This window comes from Microtus pennsylvanicus, chromosome 6 (assembly GCF_037038515.1).
Source record: "Microtus pennsylvanicus isolate mMicPen1 chromosome 6, mMicPen1.hap1, whole genome shotgun sequence".
Lineage (NCBI taxonomy): Eukaryota > Metazoa > Chordata > Mammalia > Rodentia > Cricetidae > Microtus > Microtus pennsylvanicus.
In genome coordinates this window covers 97,053,041-97,075,906 of record NC_134584.1, presented here as the reverse complement: position 1 = coordinate 97,075,906, position 22,866 = coordinate 97,053,041, and the positions used below count along the sequence as shown (strand labels likewise).

General features: G+C 50.1%; 1 protein-coding gene across 14 annotated transcripts; it reads right to left on the bottom strand.

Annotated features, from left to right (window-relative positions):
• Positions 1-70: 70 nt before the first annotated feature.
• Adgrg5 (adhesion G protein-coupled receptor G5) lies at positions 71-21,060 on the bottom strand. Of its 14 annotated transcripts, XM_075976966.1 has the most exons (15): positions 20,800-21,060; positions 19,211-19,267; positions 17,141-17,241; positions 10,709-10,749; positions 10,008-10,289; positions 9,863-9,938; positions 9,393-9,555; positions 8,825-8,944; positions 8,256-8,372; positions 6,855-7,007; positions 6,169-6,290; positions 5,683-5,969; positions 4,709-4,826; positions 3,203-3,480; positions 71-2,954 (listed from the first exon to the last, which is right to left on the bottom strand). In XM_075976966.1, exons 5-15 carry the CDS (start codon positions 10,069-10,071, stop codon positions 2,854-2,856), a joined length of 1,599 nt encoding a protein of 532 aa, XP_075833081.1. In that variant the 5' UTR covers positions 10,072-10,289; positions 10,709-10,749; positions 17,141-17,241; positions 19,211-19,267; positions 20,800-21,060; the 3' UTR covers positions 71-2,853. The 14 variants fall into 14 exon arrangements, with proteins under 14 accessions (XP_075833081.1, XP_075833074.1, XP_075833080.1 ...); XM_075976959.1 differs by lacking the exon at positions 17,141-17,241; XM_075976965.1 differs by lacking the exon at positions 20,800-21,060 and having other exon boundaries at positions 10,008-10,440; positions 19,211-19,410.
• Positions 21,061-22,866: the final 1,806 nt, after the last annotated feature.

Here is a 22,866-nt window from a genome sequence, read left to right as displayed (position 1 = left end):
AGGGGCTGCTCAGTTGGTGTTGGTTAGGGTGATCAGAAAGATGAAGAGCCCACAGCCCAGACTCCTGAGCCAATACTTTTTAATTAAGGTTGGATTTAGCAAAAATAAAAATAGATATATGGGACATGAGGCGGAATTTGAATTTCAGATAGACGAGTTAACTTCTTAGTGTGAGCGTGTCTTCAAAACTAAAATTCCTTTGCATTATCTGGAATTCTCTCTTCAGTAGCCACCATTCACCCATGCTCATGCCTGATGAAATAACGGTGCCCAATAGCCCCGGGCCTTCCTGAGCCCACGCCCACTGTCAGCCCTTCCTCAGAGTCTTTCTCTGAGTAGCATCCCCAAACTCCATCCCAGACCCTCCTGCCTTCCTGCCCATCTGAAGCCCAGAAGTTGGTCCACCACCTAGGCTGCGTCTGCTGGGAACACTAAGGACAGCTAGAGCAGACCTGGTGGCCCATAACTCCTCTGGCTGACCCAACTTCCCACCACCACTGGCGTAGTTCCATGAAGTGCTACCCCAGAGCCTGGACCTTAGTGGGGTGCAGAGCCACAGGCTAGGGCTGACATTGTGACCATGTCCTCCTTCCGGCTCTGGGTTTACTGGTTCTGAGAGGCCAGGTCCTTGGCTCAAGCAAGGCCCCCGTTTCACCTGGGTCACCTCTCCCACCCATCCAGTTGTCCACAGATTCCTCATGAACGTGGAGACCAAACCCAAGGATCTCCACGCTGGACTAACCATGGGGGGTCTGGTGGAGGATCCAGCCTGGAGCCGGAGTGGGAAAGAGGACTTCCCTGTGGTGCAAATGGGGAGGTTTCATTAAAGATGTGATAAATGGACCAGTGGAGGACTCAGAAACTTGGGTGGAGACATGGCCGGCCTGGAGTCGTAGAGTGTAGAGAACGTTATTGGTACAATAGGGGCCAGAGGGGGTGAGCAAGGTCCTTCTTCAAGAAAAGTGGAGAAGGAAGCCACAAGATGGAAGGATATGCCTAAGGAGGAGCTGTGAGTCCAACAGTGCCAGGCCTGGGACCTAAACAGCTTCCCTCAGTTGAAGCTGTTAACAATAACGGGGGCTTTGAAGAGATGGTTTAGGACATAGGAGCATTTGTGCACAGGCATGAGATCCTGAGTTCAGATCCCATCGCCTATGTAAAAAGTCAAGTATGTCACATGAGCCTGAAACCCCAATGCTGGTGTGTGTGTGGGGGGGGGTTGGGTGAAAGTAGAGGATTGCTGGGGTTGCTGGCAGTCAGCCTGGCTCCGTGATCACTGAGAAACCCTGTCTCAAGGGAATAAGGCAGAGTCAGAGAACAGGGCACCCAATATCCTGCTCTGGTTCCAGGACATATGTGCAAGGATGTTGCACCTGTATACGTGGGTGCACATACACCACACACAGAGAGAAATAATTAGAATAAAAATGATAATATAAATCTAGTAATAGCAAGTGACCACTTATTGAGGCCTCATGTAGACTTAAGTGGATTTTCTTTTACTGACTCTTCCAAACAGTTACTACTGTTGTCCCTGCTGTAGTGGGGGAAACTAAGGCACAAAGAGGCTGAACAACTTGCCCACAGCCACAGACCTGGCATCTGATCCCAGGCAGCCTTGCCCAGAGTCTGTACACTCCCCAGCCAGTGGAGGGCTAAGTACATGATTACCCAGAAACACCCAGAGGACCTCCTGGATGATGGAGACACGATTACCCAGAAACACCCAGAGGACCCCCTGGATGATGGAGACATGATTACCCAAAAATGTCCAGGAGGACAGCATCCAGTTCTGATTCCCTTTCTGTGGTTCAAGAACATGGTATGTCTGGTGTCTACCCCAAGCAGCTGTTCAGGTGCCAGAAACGCCTGGGCCCAAACCCCCAAACATGACCTTGTTGGACTGCACAGAGAAAGGGACAATGGATGTGTGAAAGCCAATGGTGTTGTAGGTCCCAGACTCTCCTACTGGTCGATGGGTCCTCAGACCCTTAGGTAACCGCTGCATTTCCAGGGGCAATTTTGGAGCCAATGCCATAAGCCAACAGCGCCCCCTACTGTCCATCCTGGGGAAAGCACTGTCTCCCACCTGGTCTGACTGGCAGCTCAGATGCTCTCCCATTGTGGGCAGAGTCTGCAGATTTTTTTTTTTTTTTTTTTTTTAGTTTTTCGAGACAGGGTTTCTCTGTAGCTTTGGAGCCTGTCCTGGCACTAGCTCTTGTAGACCAGGCTGGCCTAGAACTCACAGAGATCCGCCTGCCTCTGCCTCCCGAGTGCTGGGATTAAAGGCATGCGCCACCACCGCTAGGCAGTTTGTAGATTTTGAACACACACATCCTCATGCCCACCAGGAGAATCCAGTCCTACACAGTGGGCTAGCAGCTAGATCCCTCAAGCCCAGCGGGCTCTGCTTCAGGGAAATACACAGAAGCCTGGTCTTGGCTGCTGTTCTACAAACCCTGTGTGGGTTAAGGAGAGGGAAGGGCTGGATTTCTTGACCTTTGGAAAGATGGAAACTTGCAGTCATCATTACTTGGGACTGGCAAAAGGAAGAATGGCCCCGGAAACAGGCCACAGTGCTGTTTCTGGAAGTGCTGAGCAGGGTGCAGTGTGATCCAGTCTGGTGTAACCTCCCGGCTCGCAGACCATAGCCTGGCCAATGGAGTTGCACCCAGGCATGAAGGACCAGGACACGCTGCCTTCTTCCCTAGGTAATTCTGGGAGGTGAAAGGGATCCCTTGAGGGTACAGTGGACTCTGGTGTTCCACAACCTGCCCACCAGCATCCCACAATGAGCCAAGGCTGTGGGCTGCTGGAAGCAGGAGAGGCTGAGGCTGCAGGCCGGGAGCTGGGTTAATGTGTCATCTGGGAGGAGCTGATTGCCTCCATCTCTGCCTTGGCTTCGGCGTCTGAGCGATGCCTTTGCGAACAGAACCACAGGAAGAGGAAGAAACCTGCAAGACAGGCTGGTCAGTGAGAACGGCACCAGAACCAACAATCTCCTGTCATTGGGGGATAAAGGGACAGACCCCGAGGTCACCTTCGTGCAGTTCAAAAGCAACGCTCTCCTCTGGGCAGATAAGTCCCCAGGTCAGCTTAAATGGAGCTGTGGGCTCAGCCATCATCCACCCCTTGATCTAGAGACCCTCAGTGACTAGCCCCCTCCCAGTGCCTGCCACCCTGTGAACTCCTGCAGCCCTACCATAGAGTGAGTTGAAGATGGTGAAAAGGAAGATCTGCGGCAGCAGGAAGACACCAAAGGAGAAGAAGGCCAGGGCCCAGGTGGTGCCCAGGAGCACCGTGAGGCCCAGCACCATGACGGTGTCCCGGTAGGCCCAGGAGCTCAGCGCCTTATCCGGTGCCCGTAACCTGCACAAAATCCTCAGAGCCCAGGCCAGCACCAGCAGGTTAAACAGAGATGTGAGGCCACCATAGCCCATAACCAGGACCCTGTGTACCACGGGACTGCGCACCCAGCACCTGCAGGACAGGGGGAAAGGTCAGGATTAGCAGGACCCCAAGACCTGCAGGATGCTAAGTGCACCTGAGCCTTGGGGCTGACTCTACCCTTGCCTGCCTGGTCTTGCTGTTCCAGGGATTGTAACTTGCCTGATAGTTCATATGCCAAAACCCTGGGCCCAGCTTCCCATCAGCCACCATGACGGGATCATCCAACACCTCTATCCACTTCCTGAGTCCCCTTCCCTCATCCTGCTGCCTCACCTCCTCCATGCCAACCTGATCAATGTCTTGTAGATCGCAGGTCGCGGCTCTCCTTCTAGAAGCTTCCTCTTCCACTCCACCCAACCGCTGCCATCTTGCCACTATCTCTGTGTAATGGGACGCACCTCCCTAGACGCTTCCCCACCTAAGCTAAGCAGTACGTGAAGCTAAGAAGTACCCACGGTTTGCTGGGTAGCTGCTCTAGCATGAAAGAGCTGGGGAGCAGAAGAGCAGTAGGAAAATCCCACAGAGGACACCGAACCTGGGGGTGCCTGCTGGGCCCTGACCTGGGCCTAGGACACTTCAAAAGAGGTGCTAATATTTGCTTCGGGCAGAGCATGCCCCATGGTCAGCACGGGTGGTCCCAGGCAATCCTCATAACAGACCAGAAGCAGGCACCTAACCATCTCCATCCTACAGTTAAGACTTCTGCTTAGGAGCATACGCTGGCTGGGGCCAGGGCTGAACTTGAAGCCCCTTGGTCTGGGACCTGAGTCTGGGTGCCTATCACAATCACGTATCTAGATATCCCCTCCTGGGGCCCTGATGCTGGAGTCACAGTGTCCTTGAACATCATTTGCAAGAGTCATGCATGTGGGTAAGCAGCATTATGCATCCTTCGCTTTTGCTGCCACAGAATATTCTAGCACAAGGTTCTACCACTGTTCACTACTCCAGCATCCCTGCTATATGACCAGGCTGTGTTTGGAGAGTCATTTCAGTTTAGAGATGCAGACAGATGAAGGTAGATAGAAAAGTAGATGATAGGTAAGTAGATAGATAGATAGACAGACAGACAGACAGACAGACAGACAGACAGACAGACAGACACTGTGTGGATCAGTATTAATTATCAACCTGGAAGGCAGGCCTTTGGACACTGGAATCACCCCTGCGTCCAAATCATGGCTCTTTGCCCCTCAGCCATTACGTCACCTTAGAGATCCCAGGCCTGCACAGCCCCTCTACCTCACCAGGTACTCACATGGATACATTCTGGAAGCTTGTGACATTTTCCTGGCTTTTGGAGAAAGAGATCACGTGGGGTCCATACACTGAGCTCTTGATCACCAGAAGCAGCAGCACCAAGAGAGCTGGAAAGCCTGGAGGACGAGACAGAGACAGGAAGCCCCAAAATGAGCTGGCTCCAGTCCTTGGGCCTGCTGACTGGGTGGGGGTGGGGTCATGCCACTGTGCTGAGCTGCAGCCCTGGAGCCAGCTTAGAGGTCTTGGAAGACCCTCATCTCCAAGATGGTATCAGTGAGGTTCCAGGGCTGAGTGGCAGCAGTGGTGGTGGTCACCTGGGAGGTGGCAGGGAGCTAACAGGAGGTGGGGGTGGCTGGGGAACTTGAGAGGAAATAGAGATCATAACTAGAGGTTATTGAGGTCATGGAGATGTCTGTGATGGTACTGCTACAGTAAAGAAGAGTAAGGGGAGGGTGGTGGGGTGCAGTGAAGGTGAGGAAGGTGATGAGGATGAAGGAAATGGGGTACTGGAAATGGAGATAAAGGCAGGTGTGGGCAGGGACATGGTGGGGGTGGGGGTGGGGATAGAGGACTGGGGGTGACGGCAGTGCAGAGTGGAGGTGAAGTCACAAGAGTAGAAACAACAGTGTTGGAAACAGAAGCAGACCCAGAGGTGAGGACACACAGGGGGTGGAGGTGATGAAGTCACAATAGTAGAAATGACAGTATTGGAAACAGAAGAAGATCCGGCGGTGAGGGCACGCAGGGGCAATGGTGTTGCTAGGGGTGGAGGTGGCGGTGGAAGTGATGTCATTGATGGAGATGGAGTTAGAGACTGTAGCGAGTACTTAGTAGTATTGAAAATGGCGTTGAGGGGGTTGACAGGGATGGCGGCTCATGGTCACACGGTGGTTGCCTTGACAGGCAGGGGGACTTGGGGTTAGCACCCTGTGCTCTGAAAGATTCAGAGGCAAGTAGATAGATGTCCCTTACCCCAGCCCAGCACGCAGAGCTTGAGCAAGTATCGGTGGATGTAGACATTGTAGACACGCCCCAGGAGAAGGTAGAGGTTGAAGCCTTCGATGGCCATCCAGGTAAGGCAGCTGAGCAGCGCATAGTGGAGGGTGGCGGCCAGCACCGTGCACACTGACCTGGGCACTGTAGGCAGGGCCATCTGGGAGCTCAGAAGGAAGGTGACGTTCAGGAGCAGAACAGAGCCATGCAGGTTCATGTGGATGCGTGTGACAGAGTCACTTTGCTTCCTGTGGGTGGAACATGCCCTGTCGGCGGCAGGGCCTGGCTCACAGATGCACATGGATGGGGAAACTGAAGCTAATGGGGAGCGACCCAATAGCTGCCACGCTGTTAGGTTGGCTATGTCCTGCGGCCCTGCCCTGAGTAGCCCCGCCTACCCCAGGAAGCGGGGACACGAAGGAAGACGCGCAGCGGAAGTAGGTGCGCTGAGCGGGCGAGGATTACCTGGAGTGGGCGTACAGTAGTATGGTGAGCAGCGAGGCCACGACAGAGATGCTGCAACCCACCAAGGAGATGTACTCAAGAGGCACCCGTAGCTCAGCGGGCACTGGATCTCCAGAGAGTTGCTATAGGGCAAAGGGGGCTGAGGGCCTGAAGCATGGAAATGCCCCGCTCTCTCTGGGCTCCGCCAGAGAAGTCTCCTAGACCTCAGTTCCAAGTCCCTTCCCCACAGCCCAGCCCAGCCCTTCCTTGAATGAAGCCATAGCCTGCACTGTGGCTTTTGTCACCCACCACCTCCCGAAAGCACACTTATCCCAGTCTATACACACAGCTGGGCACCCACCAAGCCTGGATCAAGACTGGGTAAGGGAGGCTCTTGAGTCCGTTGGTCTAAAAGCCAGCAAGGCATGAGCCTGAAGGCGCTGGCAGCTGTATTATCCCCTAGGGCATCATAGCTGAGGGCAAAGCCAGGACAGAGTGCAGAGTTGAGGGACAGAGATTGAATCCTGTCTTGGTATGATTTAGCCCCTGGATCAAATCGTGCCTGAAGCCTACAAACCTTTAAAGGAAAGCGGGTCCCTAGGCTGACTTGTGTGACTCAAGCCTGGGAGGGCTGGGCTGACCTGTACCCACCCACCAGGGGCTCCTGCAGCTCCCGTCCCCCTGGCTGGTGGCGAATGGCGGCATACCATGAGAACTGCGAAGTAGGTGAGGTGGTTGCAGCGACAGAGGACCTGAGAGGGTGAAGGCTGCTCTGTATAGCAGCCCTCGGGGCTCCAGGCCCCCCAGCTGTGCTGGCTAGCTCCCTCCTTCCAGAAAACACAGGTCACAGTGTACCCTTCCTGAAATGAGACGCGGGAATCAGTCTAGGGGTGCAGGATGAGATCCCATATGAGGGGCTGGGGTCCTGGAGCCCAAGAGAGGTTCAACTACACCCTGTCAACATTTTGTGGGTGCTGGCTGGGCTTTAACAATCCTAGATACCAGCCCCACCTTCACGGTGAGTTCTCAGTGTCCTGGACAAATGGGCAAGCCTCTCTGTGAAATTTCATCTGTGAAATGGACTATACATATCCAAGTCCCAAGGTTGGCAGAAGCAAAAAAGGCCATTCAGCATTCGGGGAGGGGGGGCAGTGCTGGCTCTTCCTGTGGCAGATCTTCTACAAACCACTGTTTGCTACCTCCTCCCAGACCCATGATGATGGGAGACTCATTGGCAGCCAAGCCCTATGATGGACGTAAGGGGTGTGACACAGACACACTATGGAAAGCAGAAGAGGAGGGACAGAGGGAAGGGAGGCCTTAGGGATGCAGGGATTGAGTGGAAGTGGAACTGGACACTCATTCCAAAGGGAAAGACAACGGCAAATCTCTGAAGGTGAAAGGGAAGGTTGCTGTGAAGTTGGCAATGCCAGCCTTCCTGCCCAGATCAAGGCAGGCGGAGCCAGAAAATAGCACTTTGGTTCTTCACAGGACAGACAGGGACCCAGAAACAGCAGCAGCAGGATGAGGAGGAGGAGGACTTGTGCTACACTTTCCTGTTCCAGCATCAGCACCAGCGCTACCTCCACCCCATGTGACCCAGCCTAGCAAATCCACACATCTCATCCTGGACACCGCCTGGTTCAGCCACAGACACACGAGTCAGTCAAACCTTTGGGAGCCATGGTTTGCACTGGTGAGGAAGAACCTTCCTAGAAGAACGGATGTGAACCCGGTATCTTCAGCATCCATCCCATCTCACCATAGGAATGAAAACCAAGGCGTGAAAACATGGCTGAGACTCGAGAAGACTGAGCTCTAACAGTTTTAGGTCCATGCCTGGATCCAGCCATAGCTGAAGGCGGAACTCTCCTGGGCATTCCATTGACAGGGACGTATATTGACAGGGACGTATACATCCCCTTTAGTGCTTAAGCTGACTCTCTAGCTCTAGCCACTGAAAGCAAATCACGACGAAATTCTTTCTCGTTTCTTTACAGAAATTTTCAAAGAACAGATTTAAAGTTGTTTCCCCATATGGTGCCACAGTTTCAGTTTGGCCAAACTGGGGCTGACGGGAAAGCTTCAGAGGCTGGGCCCAACAGTACCAGACTTCGGTTGTGCCAGAAGCTGATGTTGACGGGATTCTGAAGGTTGTTCACAGTCATGTTATCCAGCTTGGCCCCCAGGACATAGTTATTAAGCAGGGATGAGTTACTGTCATCCTGGAAAGGCCATAGAAAAGGGGTCAGTGGCGGGGGGATCAAAGAGATCCTGTGTGAGATCAAAATTCTCATCTCAGTCCCTCTTCCCTTCTGTCTGTCTCCCGTCTCAGCACAGACATTGATGCACTAAGGTCTTGGGTCTCACTTGCAGACTGCAAGCCCACCTCCCTGGGAAGGCGACTATAGATTATGTTTGAAAAGACCTCAGATTGCCTTGAGTCAAGCCTCCGCGCAGGCTAGTGAGGGATCTTCTGGAATAGATTAGGCCTGTGCACTCCTGCCCACCACGATGGACTCCACCCTCGAAACCCATTCTTCTTTCCTTAAGTAGCTTTTGTCTCTCCCTAAAGCAGGTAGGGAAAGCGGGTCCCAGAGTGGCAGTGACCGCCTAGAGTTGCACAGTGACAGGCCAACCTGTGACACAGAGGCGTCCATGGCCACCTTCTGCTGACCTGGAAGAGCTCTGCCGTGAAGAAGTAGACGCAGATGAGTCGGAGCCTGGCAGGCTGGGAGGCTACACAGGCTTCCTTGGTCAGCTCAGCAGGAAATTGCATGCCATGTGGGGCCCAGGCCTGTGGATGGCAGCAGATGGGCTGAGGCCTACTGATCAGAGACCACAGATGCAGTCCCAACACCTTTGGGCTCCCACCCCATTAAACATTTCCAGACCTCACCTGAGCCCCACTTTTCGACAGCACCCTCTCCTCCCAGACCTCCCCACCCATCTGCATTCCCTGAGAACAGAACCACCCGGGCACCAACCACGCATCTGGCCCCGTGAACACCAGAGTCCTACCAGCCCTAGGGACTGGCCCTCCACCTGCCTCCAAGCAAAATCAGGATAAAGAGCCTGAAGTTGGGGGTCCTGGGGTACCTCCTCTTTCTGCTCTCCAGACAGCAAAGCAGAAGAGGCAGCTCCCAGCAGATCAGGACAGAGCATGAACAGGGGACTGGGGACCCAGGCCGTGGGGGAAAATCTTGACCGTAAGCCCCTGCAGGACTTCCCTGGCTGCCTCTGACCTGGGGGACATTTGGCAGGGTGGCACTGGACAGGGAGAGGCCAGGAAAGCTGCAACCCAGCTTGAAGACCAGGGACTGGATGGCGTCTGTCTGCAGCGTCAGGTTGTGCCCGCAGAAGCTGGCGTTGAGCAGCATCTGCTCCAGCCGATGGATATGCCTGGGACTGGGCGGTAGTGGGGGAGGAGCTGGAGACAGCCTGGGGGGGGAGGGCCCCACCCCCACCCAGCCCTCCCACATTCCATCTCTACTCCCTGCCCGCAACCTGTAACCCATGTCCTCAGCCCAAGTCTTAGAGTCCCTACCTAGGAAATGCAAGGACCTATTTGACTGGTAACACTTCATCAAGGGGCCTCAATAAACTCTGGAAGGGCCGAGGCGAGCCTTTGCTAAAATTCCAGGCCACAGCGAGTGGGTACTCACACAGTGGGTACTCAGTCACCACTAGCTGTATGTGTGTATGGCAGACTCACTTCACTCTGGAAGGCATGGTCCGGCCTCTGGGCCGCTCCAGGTGCTTCATCAAGGTCAGTAGCTCTGATATTGTTTCTGTGGATAGTGGGACTCAGGCCTTGAGCCAGCTTCTGGGCACTCCTCCCCCAGGAGGTTATCACCTACCTGCTGGGATACTTTGAGCAGCCAGAAGGCACAGGCAGACGAAAAGGGACACGTGTGTATCCATATCCTCTGCTGGTATCCTCTTGGCCTTGGAGAGGGGAGACCACGGTCAGTACCTCTACCTTCTAGATATTTCTGTAAATACTCCCACCCCACCCCCACCCCCGGCTTTCTTCTTTTCTTCTTCTCCTTTTCCTCCTCCTCCTTCTCCTTTTTTCTTCTTTGTTGTTGTTGCTGTTGTTGAGATAGGATCTTCTGTAGCCCAGGCTGGCCTCAAACGTGCTATGTAGCTGAGAGAGATGGCATAGCTCATCACAGTACCCAACAGTACTGAGGATTAAACACAGGCCCCATGTAAGCCAGGCAAGCACTCTGCCAACCAAACTACATCTCTAATCCAGGATCGTCAGCTTCTTCGCTGCTTCTCCAACTCCTGTATTTAGGTAAGGAAACCCAGGCTGAGGTCAAAGACTCTGTCTTTGCTTGAAGATCGCTAAAGCCAAGTGTCCCTGACTCCAGGAAGTCTGGCCCACTGAGTATAGCTACTCAGCCTGAGAGTCTCCCTGGGGGTTCCCCAGCCTCAGTGGGTGGGGGTGGGGTACTGCTAAAAGTAAGCAAGGCATAATCCTGACCCATCATGTCACTAACTGTACAAATAGGGGTCTTCCCACATTCCCAAGTTTCTCTCCATGTTGACGAACCTTGCTGAGTGAGTCCAAGGCTCTGGTTCAATCCCCAGCTCCTAAAGAAAAGAGGGGAATAGATGAATGAACTTCTACCTAAATACAGTAATATTATGTCTACCCCAAAAACCCTTCCAAAAGGAGACTAAACAGATAAAATAAGCTCAAAGCAAAAGGCATGATGATGCACACCTTTAATCCCAGGCAGAGACAGGCAAATCTCTGAGTTCAAGGCCAGCCTGGTCTATAAAGAATTCCAGGACAGCAGGGCTACGCAGAGAAACCCTTGTCTGGAAAAACAAACAAAGATAAGCACAAAGCTACAAGACAGAAAATGGGGAGGAGGATGACAGCTGAAACTTTCTAGTGACCCCGAGCAAGTGGCTGCCTGGGAAATCAGTTTGTCCATTTTATCTATTATTGCAATGGGCAGAGGAGGGGCTCATGGGAGATCTATGGGAGCAAGGAGACACCAGCTAGTTCAAGGCTCATGGCCTTGGAAGCACTTGAGAACGGGAGGCATCAGGGGCCTCTGAAGAGGGGCATGGAAGATGAAGCTAAACACAAGGATTTAGTCAGGGAGCTAGCCAGTGGGTAGAGAGGAAAAAGCCTAGTGGGTAAGCCCTTGCCACAGAAACAAGGGAATTGAGTTTGGATCCCCAAAACCCATGTAAATACTGGGTGAGCAAAGTGATCATCTGTTATTCCAGCCTCAAAAGACAGGGGATCCCCAGAGCATGCTGCCTAGATTAACCACATTGGTTAGCTCTGGGTTTGATTGAGAGCCCCTGCCTCATTGAGAGAGGATAGATAGATAGATAGATAGATAGATAGATAGATAGATAGATAGATAGATAGATAGATGAATAACTGTAAAAGTAAATTTGTTTTGTTTTTGATACAGGGTCTCACTATGTAGCTCTGGTTGTCCTGGAACTCATGGTGTAGACCAGGCTGGCCTCGAACTCACAGAGAGCCCCCTGCCTCTGCCTCAGGAATGCTGGGATTAAAGGCATGGTTACCATGCCTGGCTTTACCACTTTTTTTAGTGATATGGTAACATTATTCATTTAAGCCAAGAACCTATTTGATATAAAAATCTTTTCTTAAAAGATTTACTTATGGGGGCTGGAGAGATGGCTCAGCGGTTAAGAGCACTGGCTGCTCTTTCAGAGGTCCTGAGTTCAATTCCCAGCAACCATATGGTGGCTCACAACCATCTATACTGAGATCTGGCACCCTCCTCTGGCATGTGGGCATACATGGAGGCAGAATGTTGTATATATAATAAATAAATAAGTCTTTAAAAAAAAGATTTACTTATGAAGGACAAAGAAGATGTGGTACATTTACACAATGAAGAACTACATGGTGAGGAAAAATAATGACATTTTGAAATTTGTGGGCAAATGGATGGATCTAGAAAACATCATATTGAGTGAGGTAATCCAGACTCAGAAAGACAAACATCATATGTACTGTCTCATAAGTGGCATTTAGACATAAAGCAAAGAAAAACCAGCCTACAATTCACAATCCCAGAGAACCCAGACAACAAAGAAGACACTCAGAGACATACATGGATCTAATCTACATGGGATGTAGAAAAAGATAAGATCTCCTGAGTAAATTGGGAGCATGGGGACCATGGGAGAGAGTAGAAGGGGAGGGGGGAGGAAGGAAGGGGAGCAGAGAAAAATATATAGCTCAATAAAAACAATTTAAAAAAAGATTTATTTATTATGTATACAGTATTCTGCCTGCATGTATCCTTGCAGACCAGAAGAGGGCACCAGATCTTATTATAGACAGTTGTGAGCTACCCATGTGGTTTCTGGGAATTGAACTCAGGACCTCTGAAAGAATAGTCAGTGTTCTTAACCTCTTAACCATCTCTCCAGCCCTGACATAAAAATCTTGAATGAAGAATAAAACAATACGGCAAAAATTCCATGTGTTTGAATGAATCTGAAGAATTTTGCTTGGTCCTTTTGCCAAGCAAACAGGATGAAGACAGCCATGACTGGAGGCCACCTGTGCTGCTTCCTGCTTTCGACACATCGTAGCACCAGACCTTGATGCTTCCCAAAATGTATATCTGCGTTGTGACTTCATTCAGAAGAATGCAAACATGAGCCCCAAAGGATGGAAATTCGGAAAGAAAAACAGTTTAGCCAAACTAAGCAAAGCGATCAATCTTTCACGCCATTATACACAGTATACACAGTCTATTTCTGTGATCGTCTGTTTAGAATGTGCCTAACCTGATCAGTGGGACTTACTTTTCACTAAATTACTTCAGGAATTAATCAAAGCTATTAAGGAAAGAATTTTTTAAAAGATAGGGCCAGTGATATGCTCAGACGGTAAGAGCACCAGCTGCGTGATAAACATCATGACCAAAAGCATCTGGTTGGGGGCATTTCAGCTTACAGCTCACATTCCACCAGGAAGGGAAGTCAGGGCAGGAGCTGGAGCAGAAGCCATGAAGGAACATGCCTACTGACTTGCTCCTCGTGACTTTCCCAGCCTGCTTTCTCATAGAACCCAGGACCACCTGCCAGACAGGGGCACCACCCACACTGGGCCTCTCCTCTCATCGTTAGTCAAGCCAGTGCCCCACAGGGCAGTGTGATGGAGACAATTCTTCAACAGGCATTTCTTCTTCCTAAAATGCTTCTAACTTACGTCACGTTGACAGCAAAGCAAAACAAAACAAAAAGCAACTACACAGCATTTTGCTCAGGCCTGAATTCCTTCTGCAGAGTGCAGGGTGGAAGAAGAAAGCCCACTCCCAAAGGTTATGCCTTGACCTCACATACATGCTGTGGAGGAGTATGAGCGCGAGCTCTCGCGTGCATACACACACACACACACACACACACACACACACACACACACACAAAATAAATAAATGTTAAAAAATAAAGCCACGCACATGTCCACATGTATGCACACTTTTGTGCATAATTAATTAATGTGCTGGCTAAAGTCATTTGGGAAGAAGGAACCTCAACTGAGAAAATCATCCTGCCAGACTGACCTGCGTGGCATTTCCTTTGCTGATGGATATGAGAGTTTCCAGCTCCCTGTGGGCGGTGCCACCCCAGGGTTGGTGGTCCTAGGTGCTATAGGAAAGCAGACTAAGGGCTGGAGATACAGCTCAGCAGTACCAAGTGTTCTTCCAGAGGACCTGGGTGGGTTCAATTCCCAGAACCCACATAGTAGCTAACAACCATCCGTAATTTCAGTTCGAGGGGACCTTAACACCCTTTTCTGGCCTCCCTCAGCATCGGGCACATACAAGCTGAATAAATATACAAGTGAGCAAAGCATCAATACACTTAATTTTTTTAAGTTTAAAAAGAAAGAAAGAGCCAGGCGGTGGTGGTGCACGCCTTTAATCCCAGCACTCAGGAGGCAGAAGCAGGTGGATTTCTGGGAGTTTGAGGCCAGCCTGGTCTACAAGAGCTAGTTCCAGGACAGGCACCAAAGCTACAGAGAAACCCTGTCTCGAAAAACCAAAAAAAAGAAAAAAAGAAAGAACTCAGGCTGAGCAAGCCATGAAAAACAAGCCAGAAAGAAACATTTCTCCATGGCCTCTGTTTCAGTTCCTGCTTCCTGGTTCCTGCCTTGAGACCCTGCCCTAATTTCCCTTCATGATAGACTGTGAACTATAAGCTGGAATAAACCCTTTCCTTCTCAGGTTGCTTTTGGTCATGAGGATTTGTCACAGCAACAGAAACCCAAAGACAATAAATAAAATAAATTCCAGCCGGGTAGTGGTGGTGCATGCCTTTAATCCCAGCACTCGGGAGGCAGAGGCAGGTGGATCTCTGTGAGTTCAAGGCCAGCCTGGGCTACAAGAGCTAGTTCCAGGATAGGAACCAAAGCTACAGAGAAACCAGGTCTCAAAAAACCAAATAAATAAAATTCTAAAGATTACAAAAATAAAAAGAACCACAGAATATTGCTCAGTGGTGGAACATTTGCCTAGCATATGTGAGGCCTTGGATTCAATATTCAGTACTACAAAAAGAAAAAGAGAGAAAGGGAAAGAAAGGAAGAAAAGAAGAAAGAAAGGAAGGAAGAACGGAAGGAAGGAGGAAAGGAGAGAGGAAGGAAGAACGGAAGGAAGGAAGGAAGGAAGGAAGGAAGGAAAGAAGGAAGGATTTAGCCTACAGATGGAAAGATGGCTGCACAGTTAAGATTGTTTGCCCTACAATCATTAGGCCTGGGATCCAGCTCCCAGCTCCCATGTAACAAGCCACTGTTCCCCACAAGCACCTGTACCCCAGTGCCAAGTGGAGAGAGGCAGGGAGATGTCTGAGATTTGCTGGTTTCCAGCCTAACCGAGGCATAAACGTCAGGTTCAAGAGGCTCTGCCTAAGAGGAACAGTTAAGGAGGATGCAGGATGCCCCCATCTTTTTTGGCCTCTGTGTGCATGCATAGGCAAACTCTTACACACAGAAACAAATGAAAATCTTTCATAAAAATAATAGGCTCCAGCAAGATGGCTCAGTGGGTAAGGGCACTTGCCACAAAAGCCTGGTGACATGAATTCAGTGCCTGCAACCCAAGTAAAGGTTGGAGAGAATAAAATCCATGGCATTGTCCTTTGATATGGACATTTCAATAGCATGTGTGCATCCCACTCATACACATGACGTACAACTGTAACACAGCCGTACCACAAAATCTCAGCAATTCAGAGAAATGTATTTCTTTAAAAAAATCTATATACTGGCCAGGTATGGTGGCACATGCCATTAATCCCATCACTTGAGGCGGAAGTAGGTGAATCTTTGTGAGTTCTGGGACAGCCTGGTCTACCTAGTAAGTCCTGTATCAGTCAAAGACAAAACAAAACGAAACAAACAAACAACAAAAAAAAAAAACCCAAGAAACTATATACTTAGATATATCTCAAAGGAATTCAACTGAGTATACAAAAAAAAAATCTCAAAATGTTAAGACTTGTGATGTGACTAGCAGAACATGCTTGAAATGATAATTACAGAGACACAGATGAGATCAGTGGTTGCCACGGGCAAGGGAGGGCTCCTGTGTGTCTAGGAACAGAAAGGGTCCCAGAAAGCGAGGACCCACATGGGGATGGAGCAGTTTGTGCTGTCACTGTGTTTGTTGACTGCTCCGGGAGTTTACATTTGAAAAACTGCATAGAACTTGATCCCACCTATGCTGTACTGGTGTGCAAGCAAACACAAACTGAGGTGGTGATCTCTGAGAACCGCACTAATGTGAATTTCTTGAGCTACAGATTACACTATAGGTATCCCTATAGGACAAAACTGGGTGAAGAACACACAGAATTTTTCTGCATAATTTTTTTTTGCAAGCACGTCTCTGTTCGTAGTTATCTGGACAGCTTAGACATTTCCATCTTTCAAATATAAACAGCAAGTAAAGAAATAACCACAAAAAGCTGTAAAACACAAAGCAGTCCTTCTCTCTGCAAGCCCAGCTACTCTGTGGCCTGCAGGAGACTCCCTTTCTTGGAGTCTGTTCAAGCTAGCTTCTGATGTTTCTTTAAACAAATGTAGACAGATAAGACTTCTGCCATCAACGTTACAAAGTGGCGCCTGGGCCGTACTAGTCTGCCTTCCGCTCTTTCTCTTGAAAACACATCTGGGACAGTCTGCTACTGCTGTATCCAGGGAAGCCACCTCTCCAACTGCATGTGCTAATGCTATCTTAGGGATGAGTCAGGATTTAGCTCACAGCCCTCTGTGACTAACATTTAACGGGGCAGGGATTCTAAACGCTCTGGCTGGTTCTAGTCTTTTGCCTTTACAAACAAGCAGCCAGGCTAGGGAGTTGTTCAGTGGTAGAGCACTTGCTGAGCACAACCAGGCCCTGGGTCCCATCCCCAGTGCTGCCAGAAACAAAAAAGAGTTGTCACTGTGTGTGTGTGTCACCCCAACATGTGCAGGTTCACCATTTGCACACTGGGGTACAATGTACCTATCGCTTTATAAGAAGTTTCTGTAACAGGAAAATCAGCCCCTGTCTATTACATAAACACAAATAGTTTCTAGTCTGATATTTATTTTTTTAATATCACATGGCCTTTTATTTTGTGACGTAGAAGCATCATTTTTAATCTTTTGATTTGTTTTGGTTTGGGTTTTGAGGCAGGGTCACACACTGCATAGCTAGCCTCAAACTCACTGTGTAGCCGAGGCTGGTCACCATCCCAGTATCCTCCTGCCTCCACTTCCCAAGTTCTGAGATCACCGGCATGCACCCCTAAACCTGGGTTTTTGTGGTGCGGAGAATCAAATCTAGGCTTAGTAAAATGTTAGGCAAAGCACTCTACAAACTGAGCTGCATTCCTAGCCCACAGTTTCCCCTAATACTATATTAATATATCAGCCAGTTTTAAGAGAGGAATTGAGCTAGGTTGCTAGATGACATGATTCACTTACCGTCTTGAGATCTAAGAGAAGAGATGCGGAGCAAGCTTTGGGAAGACTGAGGAGGCTCTGGAAGGGACAATATGAGCTGTTTCCATTGAGACAGCCAGGACCTGGTAGTGCAGAAGACCTCAGCTGACAGAACTATAAGCAGAGAAACTGAAACCCAGTGGGCAGAAGTATTCAACCTTGAGGGGCTGGGCCCTGAGGCTTGGTATCCAGGCCTTAGCTATACCTCCCAAGCAGACACAGAGGGAGAGGAGCAGCCTGACTCCGTGTATAAAAATCAAGGCCAGAAAAAAAGCCGGGCAGTGGTGGCGCACGCCTTTAATCCCAGCACTCGGGAGGCAGAGGCGGATCTCTGTGAGTTCGAGACCAGCCTGGTCTATAAGAGCTAGTTCCAGGACAGGCTCCAAAATCACAGAGAAACCCTGTCTCAACCCCCCCCCCCAAAAGTACAAACATATCCATTTTATGATGTTACAGTTACCCTGATACTAATCCCACACAAAGTATCAAAAAGGAGAATTACATATCAGTCTCCATCATGATCATTAATGCAAAAATATCCAGTGAAATACTGACAAACTGAATCTAGGAAAAATCAAGGCCAGAGCAGAAGTCCTCCCTCCCAAACAGACAGAAGTTGTGGTTTCTACCTCACTCCCAGGGTAAACCACTACCTTTACTGTAACCTCCAGGTACCTTTCCTGGCCCTGCTGAGCAGGACCCCATGCACCACCACCCTGTCCCCTCAGCCATCAGGTTTCCAACCCTGTAACTCATCACTTGAAGCCCCCTGAGAAACAGAAAACCATGTCCTGACTTTCTAGATGACTGCAAGACAACATACGCCATGAAAGCAAAAGGTTTGCTTGGGGTTCAGTGGCAGCCTGGTACCTAAGCTAGGACCCAAACCTGGGCTCCAGGCTCTAAAGCCAGCACCAGCACCAGCTTCCCAAAGGTGGCTGGAGAGTCAAGTGGAAGTAGACAAGACTTATTTTAGGTCAACGGGGAGATTAAGATATCTGTGAACAAAGGAAAGATCTTAGAAAGCCCTGGATTTAATAAGCAGCTCCACTATCCAGTGCCCAGGCTGTGTGACACTGGGTTAAGAACTTGGGCTTAGCCAGGCGGTGGCACACACCTTTAATCCCAGCACTCAAGAGGCAGAGGCAGGCAGCTCTCTGTGGGTTCGAGACCAGCCTAGTCTACAAGAGCTAGTTCTAGGACAGGCTCCAAAACTACAGAGAAATCATGTCTCAAAAAACAAAAAACAAAAAACAAAAACAAAAAAAGAACTTGGCCTCAATGACCCTCCAAGTTTCTCATGTGTAAAATGTGGCTAAAGCAACCTACTTCCCCGGAAGAACTCAAATAACCCCTTCCAGAATCCTTACTTGTGGGAATTCTGTCTGGTTCTCTAACTAAAGGCCTTGGGCAGGAAGGCATCTGTGCCTGAGGCTTGGGAGCCCGTTTCCTCCCCAGAACAGATCACAGATCACGCACCCCACCAGCAGCACCAGGGCACGCCCAGCACAATGTTCCTATATACATGCTCCCTCACACCCCTGCCAAACACAGGAAGGGACCCTGATTCTGGCTTCCTCTAGCTGCCTCTGGCCTGGGTCAGAAATATGCCAGTGTGGGTCAGCAAACCACAGCCCACAGAGATGTCACTATGAGCAGGTGCCACAGCTGGGCAAGGAAAGCCACAGCAAAACACCAGGGCGTCGACTTTCTCGGAGACACTGTGTCCAGGCTGCTCAGGAACTTCACCAGTTCCCATTTGCCGGACACAGAAGCAGAGCATCTAACGGTCCACACTCTGTCACCTAAGACTCATGTTACAGGGCTTTATAGATGAGAAACTGGGGTCCCAGAAAGCTAGGCCCCAAAGCAGCCATGCCTTGACTCCAGCAGCTACTTCTGAAAGCAAGGGTTTCTTTAGAATTAGAAGGAGGCAGATCCCTAGCTCAAGACGCCTGTGATGTCCTGAGGCCTGTACACCTGGGAAGGGGCTCGTGGGATCTGCGGATGGGAACCAACCGGTGGGAAGGTGGAGGGGTCTAGGGGACTAACCTGTGGCAGCTGCTGCAGTCAGGTCCTCACAGCTGTCTTGATTCAGCCTTCCAGTGTCTGCAGGGAGAAAAGGAAGTTGGGGGAGCAGAGAGCTGTGGCTTCTCTGTTCACCTCAGCTCCTTGTCCCCTCGCTTCTCTGGTCTCACTTCGCCCTATGCTCACGCCTCACTTCTCCTTTCGTGGTAGCAGCCTCTGTTTCCTCTGAGCTGTTGGCCAAACCAAGGTCTTCTTGAGCTCACTCTGGGGCCCCTCCCGTACTTCCTGGGAGGGGAGTGGGGTAGGAGTGGGCTGGAACTCCAAAGATGTGCCGGGAAGGGCAGCATGGTAACGTGGAGGGTTCGAGATGCTGGCTGGCAGCTCTGCAACCTTGGGCAAGCTATGGCTCCTCCCTGAGTCTCAGTTTCCCCATTTATAGAAAGGGGAAAATGGCCTATGACTGCATGACAACCCGTGGGATCGATCCAGAGATCTAAAGCTGGGAAATGCTGGGTTCAAGTTCCAAGCCTCCCATGGGCTAGGAGAGTGGGGGTAATGTCTTTAAACTGACTGAGCTTCAATATCCCCTCTGTAAGATGGAGGTGCTGGTAGTAATATCTTGGGGTGGGGACATATCAACAGTAAGACCGACGAGTGTTACAGGTGCTGAGATGATTGCCTAGAGAGGATAAAGACCCAGCTCCAGGTAGCCCAGGGCAGAGCTCAGAAAGTATGGCCAGAGCAGCAGGGGAAGCGAAGCTGACCAGCCTCTCCGTTAGCCAGAACTCTCACAATCCTACCCTATAACACCAGCCTTGTTCTCTACAGAGCCCTAAAGAGATGAGGAAGTGATTCAGGGATGGAGAGTAGAGATGCTGTCCCTTACCCAGTCTATCCAAATTCCCGGGGAAACCATGACACAACAACATGCCCTTCTACTTCTGGGGATGGAGGGGAAGATAGAGATCCAGCCAAAGGGAGAAAGCAGAGAGGTCCCAGCACAGTGTCCCTCCTCTCTGCCACCCAAACCAGCTCCTTCGAGTGTTGACTCAGCACAGCTCACAGTGGGTGCAGTGGGCTCAGAGGGAAAAGGGGCACCGCCTCTCCCCCTCCCCCCCGCCAGATGCCATCAAAGGTTTTGCAGGAACCCTGCTACAACTGTGTCTCAACTCCTTGGCCACACTCCCACTGGGTGACTTAGATAAGCATTTACCCTTTTTGGATGTTGGGTTTTTTTTTTTTTTTGTCTTGTTATTGTCTTTTGTGGTGCTTGGCCTCAGCCTCAGGACCTTGTGCACGCAGGGCAAGTATCTGCACACTGAACCACACCCCTAGCTCCCTTGTCCCCTTGCTTTAGCTTTTTGTTTTGTTTTGGTTTTTGGCCATTATAACCAGACATTCACCTACTGGCCTTTCATATCAGCGGTCTCTCTGGCTGCCTCCAAGACAGAACTGAACGGCCAACTCCTTCCTGCTCCCCAGTGAGCAGTTGCCCTGAAGGCATAGATAGAGCTCTGATCCCAGGTCCCCATAGTCCCTCTGTTTCCTACCTCACTGTTCTTGCCTCAGCTTGGGATGCTTGTTACCCCTGCATACAACACGTTAGAGCTCACCTTCAGACACTCTCGTGTTCAGACGCCAGGAACGGCTCCCTGTTGCCTTCTTGATCTGCCCTCCAGCCAATTCCTACTCCTGCCCAGCTCTGTCCATGCCAGCCACATTCATGGCATGTCTGCTCTGCACCAGCTGTGACGCTCCTGCTCCTCCCAAACCATTGCGGAGTCTGCAGCATGAAGAGACAAATCGGTGCCTCCCTCAGAGGGGCACGAGGTCTTCGCCATCCCTTGACAAGGGCCTCCCCCCATGGGGGATCTGTGAAGGACCGTGAGCCTGCCTGGACAGAACAGGTGGTTAACACCATGACTGAGTCATTTGCATTCCAAATCTCCCCCACTCTAGGTGATGATCAGAAGCCTCCAATCAGAGACAAAATGTCTTTAGCCTCTTTCTGATGAGCATAGACATTCTGACCTGCTGTGTTCCTCCTGATTTGGGTCAGTTCCCCTTCCTAAAGCAACCTGGCAGTAGCCATATTGAGGCAGCGCTTGGTGGGGACACCCAATCTCCATAGCACACCACAGCCCAGGAGTTCTGGGCTCCAGTCAGCCTTCTGGAGTAGCTGGGACTACCTCTGTGCCTGCTGGGGTTTAGGTTTTCTAACCCAGACATATATTCCCTCCCCCACCCCATATTTTTTCACTCTTTTATTAAACACAGAAAGCAAGATCCCTGAGCTGAGCTTGGTGGTGGGCACATACCTGTAACTCCAGCACTCAGGAGGGCGCCACAGGAGGCCTTCAGTTCAAAGCCAGACTCAGCCACAGAGTGAATGAGCACTGGTCTCTCAAAAAAAGAAAGAAAGAAATCTCAATTTAAAAGTTTAACTGTGGTAACATATACATATATATATATGACAAAATTTGCTATTTTATCCATTTATAGCTATAGAGTTCTGCAACATGAAGTAATACACTGTCGTGCAGCCAACACCATTGTCTATCCCCAAGCCTTTTTGGTTTTCCCAAAGACAATGCCCCTTTCACCAGACCCAAAGGCCTGGCGATCACTCTTTCTTTTCTTTTCTTTTTTCTTTTTCTTTTTCTTTCTTTTTTTTTTTTTGGTTTTTCGAGACAGGGTTTCTCTGTGGTTTTGGAGCCTGTCCTGGAACTAGCTCTTGTAGATCAGGCTGGTCTCGAACTCACAGAGATCCGCCTGCCTCTGCCTCCCGAGTGCTCTTTTCTTTTTTTAAATTAATTAATTAATTAATTAATTTGAGACAGGGTATCTCTGTGTAACAGTTTAGCTGTCCTGGAACTTGCTCTGTGGATCAGGCTGGCCTCGAACTCACAGTGATCCACCTGCCTCTGCCTCCCGAGTGCTGGGATTAAAGGTGTGCCAACACCACGAGTGCAGGGTGTGCCAACACCACGCCTGGCTGAAACACTCTAATGTGTCTCTATAAGTGCAGCTACTGTAAGGCTCTTATAACCAGGATCTCCCAGTGGGTGTGTCCTTCTCTGACTGGCTGACTCCGCAGTGCCCACTATCGAGAGTCAGTCATGTTATATCAGATGGAGCTGATGGCATGTGCCTGTGATGCCAGCATTCGGGAGGCCAAGGCAGGAGGACCAGGAATTCAAGGTTGTCATTAGCTGTGTACCAAGACTAAGGCCAAAGTGAACTACAGGAGCCTGTTTCCTGCCCTCGGGTGAATAGGCAGTAAAATCAAAGGTTCGAAGCCAGCCTGGGCTATATAACCTTTGGAAAAACTATCCTTTTAAGATGTTTAATAATACTTCACTGTGTATAGGCACAGTTTTTCTACCTATTCACCTATGATGGTCAGGGTTTCCTGCTGCTTCCTGACTGCTGTTAACACCGCCAGTGCACACGGTTGAACAAACAATCTTTTTGGACAAAGAGAATGTTTCTAGCTAAATTTTATTTATTTCATTTTGTTGAGATAGGGTCTTACTATGTAACCTTTGGCTGGCTTGAAACTTACTATGTAGACTGGGCTGGTCTTGAACTCAGAGACTTGTCTGCTTCTGCCTCCTGAGTGTTGGGATTAAAGGCATATGCCACAGCCGGGCCGGTGGTGGCACACGCCTTTAATCCCA